Source organism: Nelumbo lutea, chromosome 1 (assembly GCF_056320005.1).
Source record: "Nelumbo lutea isolate HS-2025 chromosome 1, American lotus-T2T, whole genome shotgun sequence".
In the NCBI taxonomy this organism is placed as follows: Eukaryota; Viridiplantae; Streptophyta; class Magnoliopsida; order Proteales; family Nelumbonaceae; genus Nelumbo; species Nelumbo lutea.
This window is the reverse complement of record NC_142684.1, coordinates 103,431,298-103,446,557: the sequence shown is the minus strand read 5'-3', so window position 1 is coordinate 103,446,557 and position 15,260 is coordinate 103,431,298. Positions and strand designations below refer to the sequence as shown.

Below are 15,260 nucleotides of genomic sequence, written 5' to 3'. Positions count from 1 at the left end.
TCTGTGCAAAGACACAAAGCAAGGTGGTTGCCAAGGGCTATGCACAACAGCCCAATGTTGATTACTTTGAAACTTTTGCTCCTGTAGCACGGTTGGATATTATTAGAGCTCTCAGTGCACTTATTGCTCACAAAGGTTGGTTGTTATGGCAACTTGATGCTAAGTCAACTTTCTTGAATGAGGAATTAAAAGAAGATGTGTATGTAAAACAACCACAAGGCTTTGTGATTCAAGGAAAAGAAGAAAAGGTGTATAAGTTGAATAAGGCCCTATATAAGTTAAAACAAGCACCAAGAGCGTGGTATAGCCAAATTGATGCCTACTTTGTTGAGAAAAGGTTCATGAAAAGCACGAAAGAGCCTACTTTGTATGTAAAGAAATAAGGCATGGATGATGTTCTCATTGTTGCTCTTTATGTTGATGATTGGTTTCTACTAGAAATAATATGAAAACGATTAGAGATTTCAAAAATGAAATGGTGAAAAATATGAAATGAGTGATATGGAACTGTTGCATCACTTTCTTGGTATTGAAATTTATCAAAGTGATGGTGGTGTATTCATTTGTCAAAGTAAATACATTGAAAAAGTTTTCAAAAAATTAAGAATGTTTGGATGCAAACCTGTAGCTACTCCACTAGTTGTCAGTGGAAAATTAATGAAAGAAGATGGTGGTAAGAAAGTGGATGAAACTTCGTATAGAAGTTTGGTTGGAAACTTGTTCTATATCATTACTACAAGGCCCGGCATTATGTTTGCTGCAAGTTTACTATCCAAATTTATGAACAATCCCAAACACATTCATTTTGGAGCTGCAAAAAGAATGCTAAGGTATGTGCAAGGCACCATGGATTATGGAATTAAATATGACAAAAGAAATGAAGTGAGATTGGTTGGTTTTTGTGGTAGTGATTGGGGAGGATGTGTTGATGATATGAAGAGCACCTCTAGTTATTGTTTTTCCTTTGGTGGTGGTATGTTTTCTTGGTGCTCAAAGAAGAAAAAATCAATGGCTCAATCTTCAGCAGAAGTAGAGTATGTTTCAGCCTCAATGGCAACATTTCAAACAATTTGGCTTAGAATAATTATGGAAGATATTAATGAGAAGCAAAAGAATGCAACGGTAATCCACTGCGACAATAAATCTGCCATTGTTATGTCAGAGAGCCCATGTTTTCATGGCAAAACAAAGCACATTGCTTTCAAACATTACTTCATTCGAGTTGCCACTGAAGATGGAGAAATTGAACTACTGTATTGCAGAACCTAAGAACAATTAGCTGATATTTTCACCAAGCCATTGGCAAGAGAAAAGTTTGAAGAATTAAGAGAAGCATTGGGAGTTCAACAGCAGTACATTAAAGGGGAGAATGTTACAGTTAATGTATTGAAATGTTAAAATGATTTTTATGTTCTATTTTGTCTTCTTCCACAGCATGTAAAAAGTAACTTTAGTTGGGTCTTTTTCACTTTTTTTTGTTAACTTGGGTTAGTTGTAAGGAATGTATAGAAGAAGCTTCTATTTGGCTTGCTCAAGAAGCCATCTTCTTGTATTACTCTTTGCAAGAAATCAGAATATGTAAGAAGAAGATTTTAGCCCTTTTCTTGCTCTATTTTTTTCTTTGCCTTACTTCAATCTGTTGCATGTAAATCCTTTGTTCTAGAATAATTTCTCCACTTTGCATGCACCCAAAGTTAGCTGAAACTATGGCCAACACCTAACAGAGTCGCATCCATGGAGGCAAGGGTCAATCAAGTGGAGGTTGAGCTACATTGTGTCTTCTGTGGTGTATGGGAAAACAAAGAAATAATGACAATTTTCCTACGTCATTTGGAACAAAGCATGCTGGAAGTGGGTAGGGACATCAAGCAAGGAGGTAGCAAAGGCAATAGTCGATGGGGAAGCTCAAGCAAAAACAAGAAAACCAAGCTGATCTTCCCAATCTTATTTGGGACCGATCTGATTTCTTGGATCTACAAGGTTGAAAGATTCTTTGAGTACAATGAAACACCAAGACACAATCAAGTAGCTCTTGCATCCCTTCACCTAGAAGGGGAAGCAGACCTTCTTGGATCTTCTTCATCAACACCCTCTATGTATATTTGAAGCTTTAGGCTATGAAGATTTTGATGAGAATCTTGTAAAACTAAGGCAGATTGGCGGCGTAAGGAGTACCAGATGGAGTTCGAAAGATTGGCAAGCAGGGTGCAAAGATGGCTGGAGAGAGCCTTGGTAGGGGCATTCATGGGATGCCTCAAGAAAGAATTGCGGCTAGAGGAGAAGGTGATGCAACCTGCATTTGTATTAGTTGTTGCAGCCCTTGTCGAATCCAAGAAGAAAAAACGATGAGGGCAAGGAGAATCCATCAGACATGGGCTCCAACAGTGAAACCACTAATACTCTCACGACCTGATGGGCCAGTAACAGGGCCCAATAAAGAAGGAAGCATATTGAGAAAACCCAACCTCAGGTCTTCCTCTCATGCCTTTCAAAAAACTATCATGGGCCGAGATGTAGGCACGCAAAGACAAAGGTCTCTTCTACAATTATGAAGAAAGGTTCGGACCTGGTCATTGATTTAAGACACAACAAGCATTTGTTCTCCAGATTGATGAGGAGTATGAAGGCAATGAGGGATTGATAGGAATGATGGAACAAGATAAGCAAGAGTGGACAGAAATCCAACCTACTGAACTAGAAATTTCACTCCAAGCAGTAGCTAGGCTTTCATCACTCCAAACCATGAGAGGCTTGGTGAAGAATCGTCAGGTAACAATCCTTAGTGATAATGAAAGCATCCTAAACTTCATGACAAGTGTCTTGGTTAAACAGTCGGGGTTGCTAATTCAGCCCATAGTAGCATTCAAGGTCCACGTAGCCAATGGAACCTCACTACACTGTGATGGTATTCGTACTAGTATTGATGTAGTATTTTGGTCCAAAAATTTACATTGGAGCTCTATCCATTGGAGCCGAGTGGGGCAAATATTGTATTAGGGATTCAATGGTTAAAACAGTTGAAAAATCTTTTCTCAATGGGGCAAACATCTTTCTCCCCCTTTCTCTCTTTGTTTTTCTCTGGAGACCGGTTCCCTTGAAAGAACCCTGAGTTAGGCAGATTCCTAATAGGAGGAGACTTAAATGTGATTATAGAAGCCCTTAAAGGATCAAGTGAGCCATCATGGAGATGGCAAGTGATGATAGAGGAATGCAAGAAGATAGCTACTCACTCAGGATGCTCCATTACGTATAACCATACCTACAGAGAAGGAAAGCAAAAAGCAGATTGGTTGGCCAATGAGGGGCACGCTCAATTTCTCATGGGTCTACATTGGATGTATGGGACTTTAATCTTCTTTTGTTAGTAGATGCTCTAAATTTCTCTTTTCTGTGTGTTGTTTGTTAATCTCCCCTTGTATATATATATATATAATAAAATAAAATAAAACCTGTAACTCTAAAAATGTTCCTTAATGCTTCTAGTCTTGCATCTCCTAGCAAAAGATTATGCCATCTGCAAACAACTTAAACTATTTGACCTCTTCTCATACATGCCTAATTAATAGTGACTAAATAAATTTTCCTGAATTAATAAAATAAAGAGGGTAATACTTTGAATTAGACATAATTTTATAGAAATTGTATGTAAATCTAGTGAGCTAATACAATGGAATATTTTCTACTTGTCCTTTGATTTTCAATGATGATATATTGATATTCATTGGGAATTTCTAAAATTATGATCATTATGCCACATGCTGAATTTGCAAATAGTTTGATAACAGAAAAGACAAGATTCTCTAACAGAATACATTTAAAGGTCAGCTACTTAAACGGTTTGTCCATCCAAACCACGCTCATATATGTGGTACACCACACCAATAAACTGATAAATAAAACAGGCAGTCGTAAGACTAATCTTCTGCCTAAGTTAGGTTCCTCGCAAATCCCTGATACTCTTACAAATAACCGAACCTAGACCCTACCGTATAATGTCCTCAACATATTCAGAACGGACTTTGGCAAAAGAAGCATAGATCATTTGAAAATGTGGAAACACACAATATTTTTTTCGATAATCTACAAGGAAATATAGAGCTTAAGTGGGGAAAACCAGATCAAATAATATCAAATCACAATCAGATAAGGCATTAACAATTAGAGAACCAAACTTGAAGCACAACTTGATGACATAAATCCCCGCATTGTCAAAACTAAAAAAAAAGATTGGACATTACTCGATAAAGGGAAACGATTAAAGGAGTTCAAGTGCCACTCATTCCTATATTATAAGCACGCAACCGAGGAAAAGAGAAATTGAAGCAAGAAAGAAACAATTTAGAGTGAAGGATGAAGAGATAACCTGTACAAGAAACGTCGTTGCAATCCACCATGAACGAAAACAAGCAAGTCTCTTCTTATTAATTGCCTATGAATTAAGAGAGAAGGGGTGAGGTGGAGGAACAGCAAAAAAGGAGAGAGAAGAGCTGACGATGGCTGAGCACGCGAAGGGAGTGAGTAGTGAAGCTCAGGCACGAAATAAATATGGAGATTGGAGGCCAATGGTGGGGAATCCAGTCATCCACGATGAGACTGTGAGAGCTGAAGTGGAAAAGCCGGTACCGTGAGGGGAAGGTGAGATAGTGACAGTGGGAAGAGGAAGAACTTTCTACAATCTACAATCTAGACTCTATAGTGCGTGTGGGTGTCATTTTCAAGTCTCAACTAATCCCAACATCACAACATATGACATCATGACATATCTTGCCTTCCATTTGGAGATGAAGTTGGAATGGTGGGCCCTCCAGAAAGCTTCCCCTTAGGCCCCACCTCACCACTGACAAAGTGACAATGAGTCTGTGCTGTTTAAATTGATTTCATGGTTTACAAGAATCTCACTCTATGCCACCAATTCTCTCTCTCTTGTTTTTTTTTTCTTTCAAATTACAATAATGTCACTCTCTCTCCTACTAATTTTCTCTCTCTTTTTCTTATAAATTACAAGAATGTCATTCCTCTCTCTTATGTCATCTCTCTCTCCTTATAAATTACAAGAATGTTACTCTCTCTCCAATTGAGGGAGATCTCAAATCGACATCTCAACTGCTAGGGGACCTACAATCAAAGGTAGTCGAGTTGAACTCGAATTTCTAAGCTCAAGCTCAAGTCTCTAATTCGAATCGAACTCAAGCTAAACGGCACCTCAACCATTGAGGGAGACCTCAGCTCGGCACCTTGGTCACTGAGGGAGATCTCGGCTCAACACCTCGACAACTGAGGGAGACCTCAACTTGACACCTTGTCAATTAAGTGAGACCTTAGCTCGACACCTCGCCTGCTAGAGAAACCTCAGCTCGACACTTCAACAACTGAGAGAGACCTCAGTTTGGAACCTCGGCAATTGAGGAAGACCTCGACTCGACACTTTGGCTGCTTGAGAGACTTACAATCAAAGGTAGCCGAGCTCGAGTCAAGTCTCTAATTCGAAGTGAGCTCGAGCCTGACAGTTTATGAGTGATATCAATATCAATATCTATATAAATATATTAAGCTCAAATGTGTACTTAAGAAGGCCTGAGGATGAGGGAAATGGAATCCAACATTATTTTTTGCCTTTTTGTCATAGAAATTATAAGAATGCCACTCTCTACCATTTCTCTTTTGCTTTTTTTCTTTCAAATTACAAGAATGCCACTCTCTCCTACTAACTCTCTTTCTCTTTTTCTTACAAATTACAAAAATGCCACCTCTCTCTCTCTCTCTCCTTATAAATTATAAGAATGTCACTCTCTCCGATTGAGGGAAACCTCAGCTCAGCATCTCTGTTGCTAGGGGACATGCAATCAAAGGTAGTTGAGTTCAAGCAGAGTCGAGCTCAAACTTCTGAGCTCAAGCGCAAGTCACTAATTCAAATTGAGCTCGAGCTAGACAATACATCGACTATTGAGGGAGACCTCAGCTCAACACCTCGATCATTGAGGGAGATCTCGGCTCAACACCTCGACAACTAAGGGAGATCTCAGTTCGACACTTTGTCAACTAAGGGAGACCTTAGCTCGACACCTCACTTGCTAGGGAAACCTTAGCTCGACACTTCAACAGCTGATGGAGACCTCGATTTAGCACCTTGGCAATTGAGGGAGACCTCGACTCGGCACCTCGATTTCTTGAGAGACCTACAACCAAAGGTAGTCGAGCTCGAGTCTAATAGTTTATGTACGAGCCCCTACAATGCAGGGTCCCCTCCACTAGTAAATACATTAAGTTGGAATGTGTATGAATGAAGGCTTGAGAAGGCAAGAAATGGAACCTAATAGTAAATTTGCTTATTTTCCTTTCAAATTACAAGAATACCACTCTCTACCAACTCTCTCTCTCTCTTGCTTTTTTTTTCTTTGAAATTGCAAGAATGCCACTCTCTCTTGCTTTTTTTCTTTCAAATTACAAGAATGACACTCTCTCTCTCCTTATAAATTACAAGAATGCCACTCCCTCTCCAACTGAGGGAGACCTTAGCTGCTAGGGAACCTGCAATCAAAGGCAGTCGAGCTTGAGCTAAGCCGAGCTCGAGCTCAAGCTAGACGACACCTCGACCACTAAGGGAGACCTCAGCTCAACACCTTGACAACTAAGGGAGACCTCAGTTCAGCACCTCATCAACTAAGGGAGACCTCAACTCGACACCTCACCTGATAGGGAAACCTCAACTCGACACTTCAGCAGTTGAGGGAGACCTCGGCTATTGAGGGAGACCTTGGCTTGGAACCTCAAATGTAGGCAGACCTGCAATCAAAGGTCTCACAAGCCTAATCGAGTTTGTACATAGGGTGTCACCTCAGCACCTTGGTCACTGAGGGAGATCTCGACTCAGCACCTCGACAATTGAGGGAGACCTCAGCTTGGCACCTTGTCAACTAAGGGAGACCTCAGCTCGACACCTCGCCTGCTAGCGAAACTCAACTCAACACTTAAGTAGCTGAGGAAGACCTTGGTTTGGCACCTCGACAATTGAGGGAGACCTCGGCTCGGAACCTCGGTTGCTAGGGAGACCTCGACTGCTAGAGAAACCCGTAATCAAAGGTAGCCAAGCTAGAATTTTTGAGCTTTTGACTTGAGCCAAGCTCGATCTCAAGTCTCTATTTCGAATCGAGCTCGAGCCTGATAACGAAACCTCAGCTCAACACTTAAGCAGTTGAGGAAGACCTTGGTTTGGCACCTCGACAATTGAGGGAGACCTCGGCTGCTAGAGAAACCAGTAATCAAAGGTAGCCAAGCTGGAATTTTTGAGCTTTTGACTCGAGCCGAGCTCAAGCTCAAGTCTCTATTTCGAATCGAGCTCGAGCCTGATAGTTTATGAGTGAGCCCCTGCAATGTAGGGCCCCCACCGCTAGTAAATATATTAAGCTAAAATGTGTATAAGGAAAGTCTGATGATTCAAGAAATGGAATCTAACAGTAATTTTTACCTTTTTTTCCTTGGAAATTATAAGAATACCACATAAAGATAAACCCCCTTATGTGGTTGACTTGTAATTGCCCCTATGTTATTCAAAAATTACATGACTACCACATATAAAACCTTCCAATTTGTAATTGTCTTTATGGTATTTGAAATTTACAGGATTATCACATATAAGTAGGGGTGGAAAATTTCCCCGTCCCCGATGGGTACCGGGCTCCCCAATTCGACGAGATCGGGTATGAGGAGTACTTTGGAGGGGTCGGGGTCGGGGATGGGGCTATCACAGAACCCCTGATCGGGTTCAAGGGCAGGGATGGGGAATGCAATCCCCACCCGTCATAGCCCCGATATATATATATATATATATATATATATATATATATATATATATATATATATATATATATATATATGATACTGCTCGATCCGAAGTAGTTCTTAAATCGGGGTCGCAGTCAGAAAATCCTATCAACTGGGTAGAGCCGAGGTGGAAGGATGAAGCCGCGCTCCAAGATTTGAAACCAAGAAGACAGTTAGAGGCCCGAGGAGTTATCCCTGAGTAGACACTCTGACGCTTAAGTTAGTCGAGAAAGGTGGGTGGTCGGGCCGAGTAGTTAGAGAATGGTGCTACTCCGAGTAGAGTAAGGGTCTGAAAAGAGTTGGATCCCTTACCTTGAACGGGAGGTACCTTTTTATAGCCAAGGATCTGTGTCTTGGTCGGATGAGGCTTCCAGGGTTATTGGGATGAGGTTGTCCGCCGAGGTCTTCGGGATAAGACCTAATGCCCAATGGAATTGTCCCCATTCATACGATGTTCTCCTATCTTGGTTGCGCTTATCCACATGACGTGGTGCCTACATGACCGAAAAGATAAGTTGGGTCGTGGAGATGATGTGGTGCTGACGTGGCCAAGGTGATATGGCAGCCACAGAGGTAATGCGGTGTTGATGTGGCTGAGGTGATAAGGCGGCCATGGAGGTGATACGTGGCACTCGGGGCTAGCTCAACCACAACCCAAACAATATATATATATATATATATATATATATTATATTATTCATTTATTTGATTAAATATAAATTATAAAAACTCAAAAAAGTAAGAATTAAAAAAGTAAAAGATTAAAAGACAAAAACTAAAATTCTAAAAAACTCTCAAGACTAGACTCTTGACTACCACTCAACAGAGGACAGGGAAAGAGTCTCAAAGAAGGAACTGAATAGACTACAGTCTATAGAACAGAGGTGGTGGCTGAAACTAAAACCCTAGTTCTTCCTTCGCCTATTGTCGTTGATGCCCGTTGGACACCGAACGTCTATCGTCGCCGACTACCACTCGACAAAGGATAGAGAAAGACTCAAAGAATAAAGAATTGAACAGACTACAAGATAGAGGTGGTGACTAAAACTAAAACCCTAATTCTTCCTTCGTTTATCACTGCTGACCACCGTCGTCATCGCCCGTCAGACATCTATCGTTGCTGACTGCTACTCTCAATGGTCCCCTCTCTCTCTCTCTCTCTGTCTCTCTCTTTCTCTCAGTCTTAGTCTCTCTTCCTAAACTCTTCGTGTAATCAGGGAGGTCTCCAACGGGGAATTCATCCCCGTTGGGGTTGGGGATGGAAGAGAATTCCTTTCCCCAATAGGTATCGGTGATAGGGGATGGGGGATAATTTAGGGGTTGGGGTTGGGGTTGGAGAGGGAGAATGTAATCCCCGCCCTGAACCTGCCCCGTTGCCATTCCTACATATAAAACCTTCCAATTTAATTGACTCTAAGGCATTCAAAAATTGTAGGAATGCCACATATAAGACAAATTTTCTCTCTTTACAACAATGCCTCTATGATATTCGAAAATTATAGTAATGCCATATATTATTTATGATTATGTCATCCTACAAAATAAAATGTTATCCCTATTCTATCTCGCTTAATTCTCTCTCTCCTCCTATTCTTTATATCAAATTTTATTTATTCATGTATTTATTTTTTATTATTATCTAAGCATTTATTTATTTAATAAAATTAAATAAATTATTTTAAATCAATAAAATAAAATAGATTTGACATTGAAATAAATATTTGAATAGACATTTATTTATTTAGTTTAATAAATTATTTATTTAATTTATTTATGTTATTATTATTATCTAAGCATTTATTTAGTTAATAAAAGTAAATAAATTATTTATAAATTATTAAAATAAAGGAGATTTGACATTGAGAGAAAGATTTTAATAGACATTTATTTATTTATTTTACTAAATTATTTATTTGCTATTATTATCTAAGCATTTATTTATTTAATAAAATTAAATAAGTTATTTTAAATCAATAAAATAAAAGAAATTTGACATTGAGAGAAAGATTTTAATAGATATTTATTTATTTATTTTAATAAATTATTTATTTAATTAATTAATTTATTATTATTATTATCTAAGCATTCATTTAGTTAATAAAAGTAAATAAACTATTTATAAATCAGAAAGTAAATAAAATTTGACATTGAGAGAAAGATTTTAATAGACATTTATTTATTTATTTTACTAAATAAATAATGGGTCTATTGGGTCAAACCCGATTGTCTCGAGAACTGATTGGTTCGATTATGGTCCAAAAATTACAAACCTTATTGGGTCTAGGTCCAAATCCTGGGACCTCAACATTTCATGTTGGGTCATTCCAATTCCAACCGGTTTTGACCCAGACACAACCTGTTGATAGTCCTATATTTAGATCTAACAATAGATAGGTTTGAGCCCAATATTTATGAGGGGGCCAAAATGTAAGTGGAATAGGGGGCCATGGCTTCCTTAGGTCCCCTTGGCTCCACCCCTGGGGTTGAGATTAAATCTATTCACAGGTCACATCTAGATTTGCCTTTATATCCATCAAACATATTGAAGTCCAAGTTTGAGCATGACTGGACCATCGAGCCTAGATCCTGAGCCCAAGCCCGACCCCCATATAAAGCTCGAAGCTCAACCAAGAAATTGAGAAAAAAAGATGTGTATTCTTTATTTGACAACAAAATTGATTTATTTATATTAAATTGACTTCAAAAGTAAAAATTTTAATTATTTATTATTATTTTATCTTATTAAATTAAATATACTATTATCCATAATTTTTATATATTTAATTCAACATTAACCCAATACTTAGGATTGTCAATGGGTCAGGTTTGGCTCTAGATAACTTGGACCAATCATGCCCAAATAATAAATGAAAAGTTACTTATTTATTTTATTACAATAAATAATTAATTTATTTATTTTACAAAATTATGTAAATTATTATCTAGAGATTTTTATTTATTTAGTTTACTAAATTATTCAATTAGTTAATAATTTATTTTACCAAAAAATTGTTTCTCTTTCTCCCCAAGCCTAATAATTTAGGGCTATCAGTAGGTTAGGTTTGTGTTGGGTAGGAGTGGAGCTAGAAACTTTTTATGAGGGGGGCTAAAATCTAAGTGGATTATGGGGGTAATTTAGGGCTATCAATAGGTTAGGTCTGGGTTGGGCAAGAGCAAAGGTAGGAATCTTTATGAGGGGTGCCAAAATCTAAGTGGATTGGGGGGTAGGGGGGATAAATATGGATGGTCATTGGGGTGGGGGGTGGGGGAGTGGGAAAATATACATGAAGAGTGGGGATTTGTTGGGCCATAGGAGGGTCATGGCTCCTTGTGGTCCCTCTGTCTTTGCCCCAGGGTTGGGATTAAACCTATTCATATGCCACACTAGGCAAAGCCTTTATATCAACATAACATATTTAGGCCCAAGCTTGAGCATGACCGGACCATTGGGCCTAAATCTTGAGCCCAAGCTCGACCCCCATATAAAGTCCAAAGCCCAGCCAGGAAATTGAGAAAAAAATATTTTTGTATTCTTTATTTAACAACAAAATTGATTTATTTATATTAAATTGACTTCAAAATTGAAAATTTTATTTATTATTTTATTATATTAAATTAAATATATTATTAAGTTTATACTTATTTTAAGAAAATCCTTTTTCCTAAAAACTATTAATTAAAAAATTTATTTTTTACAAATTCATTTTTTCTTATACAATAATTTATCTTTTGCAAGCCCTGCTAGTTTTGTATTATTTTATATAGATTTATACTGTACATATTTGTATTTGTAGTCATAACAAGAAAGGGAATTGTACAAGTTTTACATATGGGAAATGGGATGGAAGAATGAGGTGGGACCAGAGCCTTAGGTTCTACCTCGTCAAATCTTCAAAGCATTCATTCCCTCAATTCATTCAATTCCCAACACGTCACGGCCGGCTATCGATGCTTTCAAAAAAATATAATATTGAAAAAATTCATAACCAATCAACCGGTATCATAAAACTGGTAAGGAATTAGATGGTATTCATAAAAATTAATAAGAGTTTTTGATTTATCAAAGATTTTCCAGTTTCAATTTTTCCATCATCATATTTTTACTTGAGCAATAAACCATAATAGTTGAAATAATTAATTCAGGCAACCCCGACCCGACTTGCACCCCTTGACTTTGGCAATGGCGCTGCCAACTTGGTGTTGATTGCTAGAAAACATGTAATGTTGAACGAAGGCATATGGGGCATTTTCTAACTTTTTATTTGTTTTATGGGCGTTTATTGTGAATCCAAAGGATTGATTCTTTTTATGAAAAGAAATTGATCACTTGATTTTTTTTTTTGAAATAATCATGAAGTATAATAACATCCTTGTAGTATAGAGGTAAATATTCCTGCCTGTCGTGTGGGCAACCCGCGTTTAATCCCTGGCCATGGCATTTGCTCACCTCATTTTTCTTAGTTTTTGCTTCATCCAAAGTGTCATCACTCAACAGTAGTAATGATCTACCTCTAATTATTCTAACATCCTTATAGAAAGTCATTGTAGTATATTGTCAAATTAAGATTCAAGTGTCATCACTCAACACATATGAAAAATATGAAAATACTTGTATTCAAATTTCATAAATATATTATTAGTAATAAGGTTAATGTCAAAATAACTATAAATAATATATAAATATATACGAATTGTATATTTTAATGGTATATATGGAAAAATATATTACAATTAATATAACAGGATACATAAATATTACACAATTTTATTGATAATGTATCAATCAATAATCCAAGACACAAATTATATGGATTTTTACAAATTAATACATGTACAAAGCCATTATTATTTTATTTTCTATTAAAGTCTAAGACACAAAACATATGCAACTGTTACATTTGAATTATTATATCATCTTTTCTATTTCTATTTTTAATTTTTAACATTAAAAATCAACTAAAAAATTAATTCTCAAGAGTTTGTTAAATAATATTTTCACTTTTGTAAACAATAAATATGTTATTACCAAGCATTCTATTTGTTGAAATGCTTGGCGGCGATTAAGCAATCATTCTTAGGAATGGCAATTTTCCCCATCCCCGATGGGGACCCGACTTCCCCAACCCGATGGGGTTGGGGTCGGGGTCGGGGATGGGGATTGAGGTCTCTGCCCTGCCCGCCCCTGATTATGTATATATATATTATTTATATTATATATTAAGTATATTATTATATATATATATATATATATATATATCAAAACATATTTAAAAAAGTATTTATAGTTTAAAATTTTGATTTATTTTAAGTAAATTTATTTTTCAAATAAATACTGTTATCTAACAAAATTTTGGGGATTCGATCCCTACGGGGAACCCATCCCCGTTAGGGATGGAGGATGGAGGACAAATTTTATCCCCAGCGGGGATCAAGGATGGGAACGGGGATTAATTTCATAATCGGGATCAAAGACGAGGAATATGATCGCCACCCCGAATCCGTCCCATTGCCATTCCTAGTCATTCTCAAGCATTCTTTTATAAACAACATTTGGAGCTTTCTCCTTATGCTTGGGAACAATGTTATTGGTAGAGAACCCAGCAGTAGCAACCCTTAGTAGCTCCAAGTTGATCTCACTAAAACCAGGCAATGATTCACAATCATTTTTACCCCTACTCTCTGTAAACAATTACCTCGTGGAACAAAAAGAAAAAACCAAAGAAGTCGATGTCGTTAGCCACTGCAAATTCTCTTAGGCCCCTCGTTCGCTTTTTGGCAAGTTACTTACCCGGGTAAATTGGGTAAGTTTTTCCTGGGAAACACTTACACAGGTAAGTGCATTTACCCATGTTCTTTTATTTCCTAGATAAATAAGGTAATGGCCATTTTAGCCTTAAAAATCCATTATTAAAAGGGGCATTTTTGTCCCATTTCTCAAGTGTTAGCAACTTCCTCCCAAGTGGGAAAGTTATTTACCCACCTAGGATACATAGGAAAATAAACTTTCCCTGGTCCCCACATAAATCTGAAAAATGAACATAGGATTCTTGGTCAATGGGAATCAAAATCCCATTGACCAACTTTCTCCGTGTCAAAATCCGAAAAAAAAATGCCCCTCACTCTTATAGCTATTGCTCCACCTCGTATACCTAGATCCATGGAGGAGAAGGGCTCAGGGCTGGCTAGAAGCTTGGAACTATGCAATTATTATTAATTATTCCATTCTTTTGGGTCTGCAGTCATGGGGCATAATACGAGGATGAACCTAGAAGAAGATACCCATTCTAGCTTCGCTACCGCATGCGTCATCCAGCCTTAGGTCCCTCTATCAAGTGTGATTCCACTGAGCTCCTATTGTTGCTGAAGTGAGACTTTCTTCCACACTTTGACCACGTTGAGCACTTTGGGTGGAATTGATCTTTTAATTCTGCTAATATTCTCGCATATATTTTCAATGCCCCACCCCTCGAAAAAATCTTACTTATGTTTTTGAGGTTTGTTACTTACTTCATTTTGTTTCTACCTTATACTAGTCTCAACTCCTATATATAATTCTGCTGGATCTCGCTCCAATTTGGTTTTAACATTGTTGCTATTGTTTCCCCTCCCTAAGCTAAGATTTCCTTTTGGCAAGATGGCAAGGACAGGATACCAAAACCCAAAAGGAAAATGTTAAGTGATATAAAATTAGTTGAAGGAAGGGTTCAAGCTCCTATTACCAAAGATCTAATGGCACAGGAAAAGGAGATCAAAGATCAAACAGTCTATATTCCTCATAGACAACTGGGTTGGAGGGTTTTCATTTGAGAAGGATAGAAGGAACGTTTTCAGGAACCACAAAATAAAGGAGAAAAGGAATGACAGTGAAATTGTGTCTAATATTGAACAAAACATTTATAACCCTCATCCCAAAAAATGTAAATAATTATAGGCCCATAAGTTTATGCAATGTCATCTATGAAGATATTTAAAAAATCCTTGTTAACAGAATTAAGCCTTTTTTGGATAATATTATATCTCACTATTTAAGTGCCTTTGTGCCAAATAGGAAGATTAATGACTACATTATTATCGCTCATGAAATGTTGGATACAATGAAAAAAAAGGAAAGGAAAACTGGTATGTTTGTGTACAAAATTGACCTGGAAAAAGCATATGATAGACTAGAATGGGAATTCATTGAGAAAGTCTTGAGAAATTTTGGATTTCATGAGAAATGGATTAGCTGGGTTATGGAATGTATAAAGAATGTATCATATAAAATTTTAATAAATGGAACCCCTCTAAGGAATTTGCCCTTTCTAGAGGGATCATACAGGGAGATCCTCTTTCTCCCTATATTTTTGTTCTTTGCACTGAAGCGTTAGCAAAGAAGCTTGAAAAAAAAATCTCTAGGTAAGAAAATTTCAATTGGTTGTAAGGTTGCCAAAGGAAGTCCA

At 37.4% G+C, this 15,260-nt stretch overlaps 1 protein-coding gene across 1 annotated transcript in view; it reads right to left on the bottom strand.

The window, feature by feature from the left end:
* The window catches only part of LOC148876510 (phosphoglycerate mutase-like protein 1), a 59,217-nt gene extending 54,331 nt beyond the window's left edge, over nt 1-4,886 (bottom strand). Inside the window, exon 1 of the mRNA XM_088967038.1 lies at nt 4,364-4,886. Coding sequence (XP_088823164.1) covers nt 4,364-4,394 — 31 coding nt within the window. The 5' untranslated portion in view covers nt 4,395-4,886. The remainder of the gene's footprint in view (nt 1-4,363) is intronic.
* Nucleotides 4,887-15,260: the final 10,374 nt, after the last annotated feature.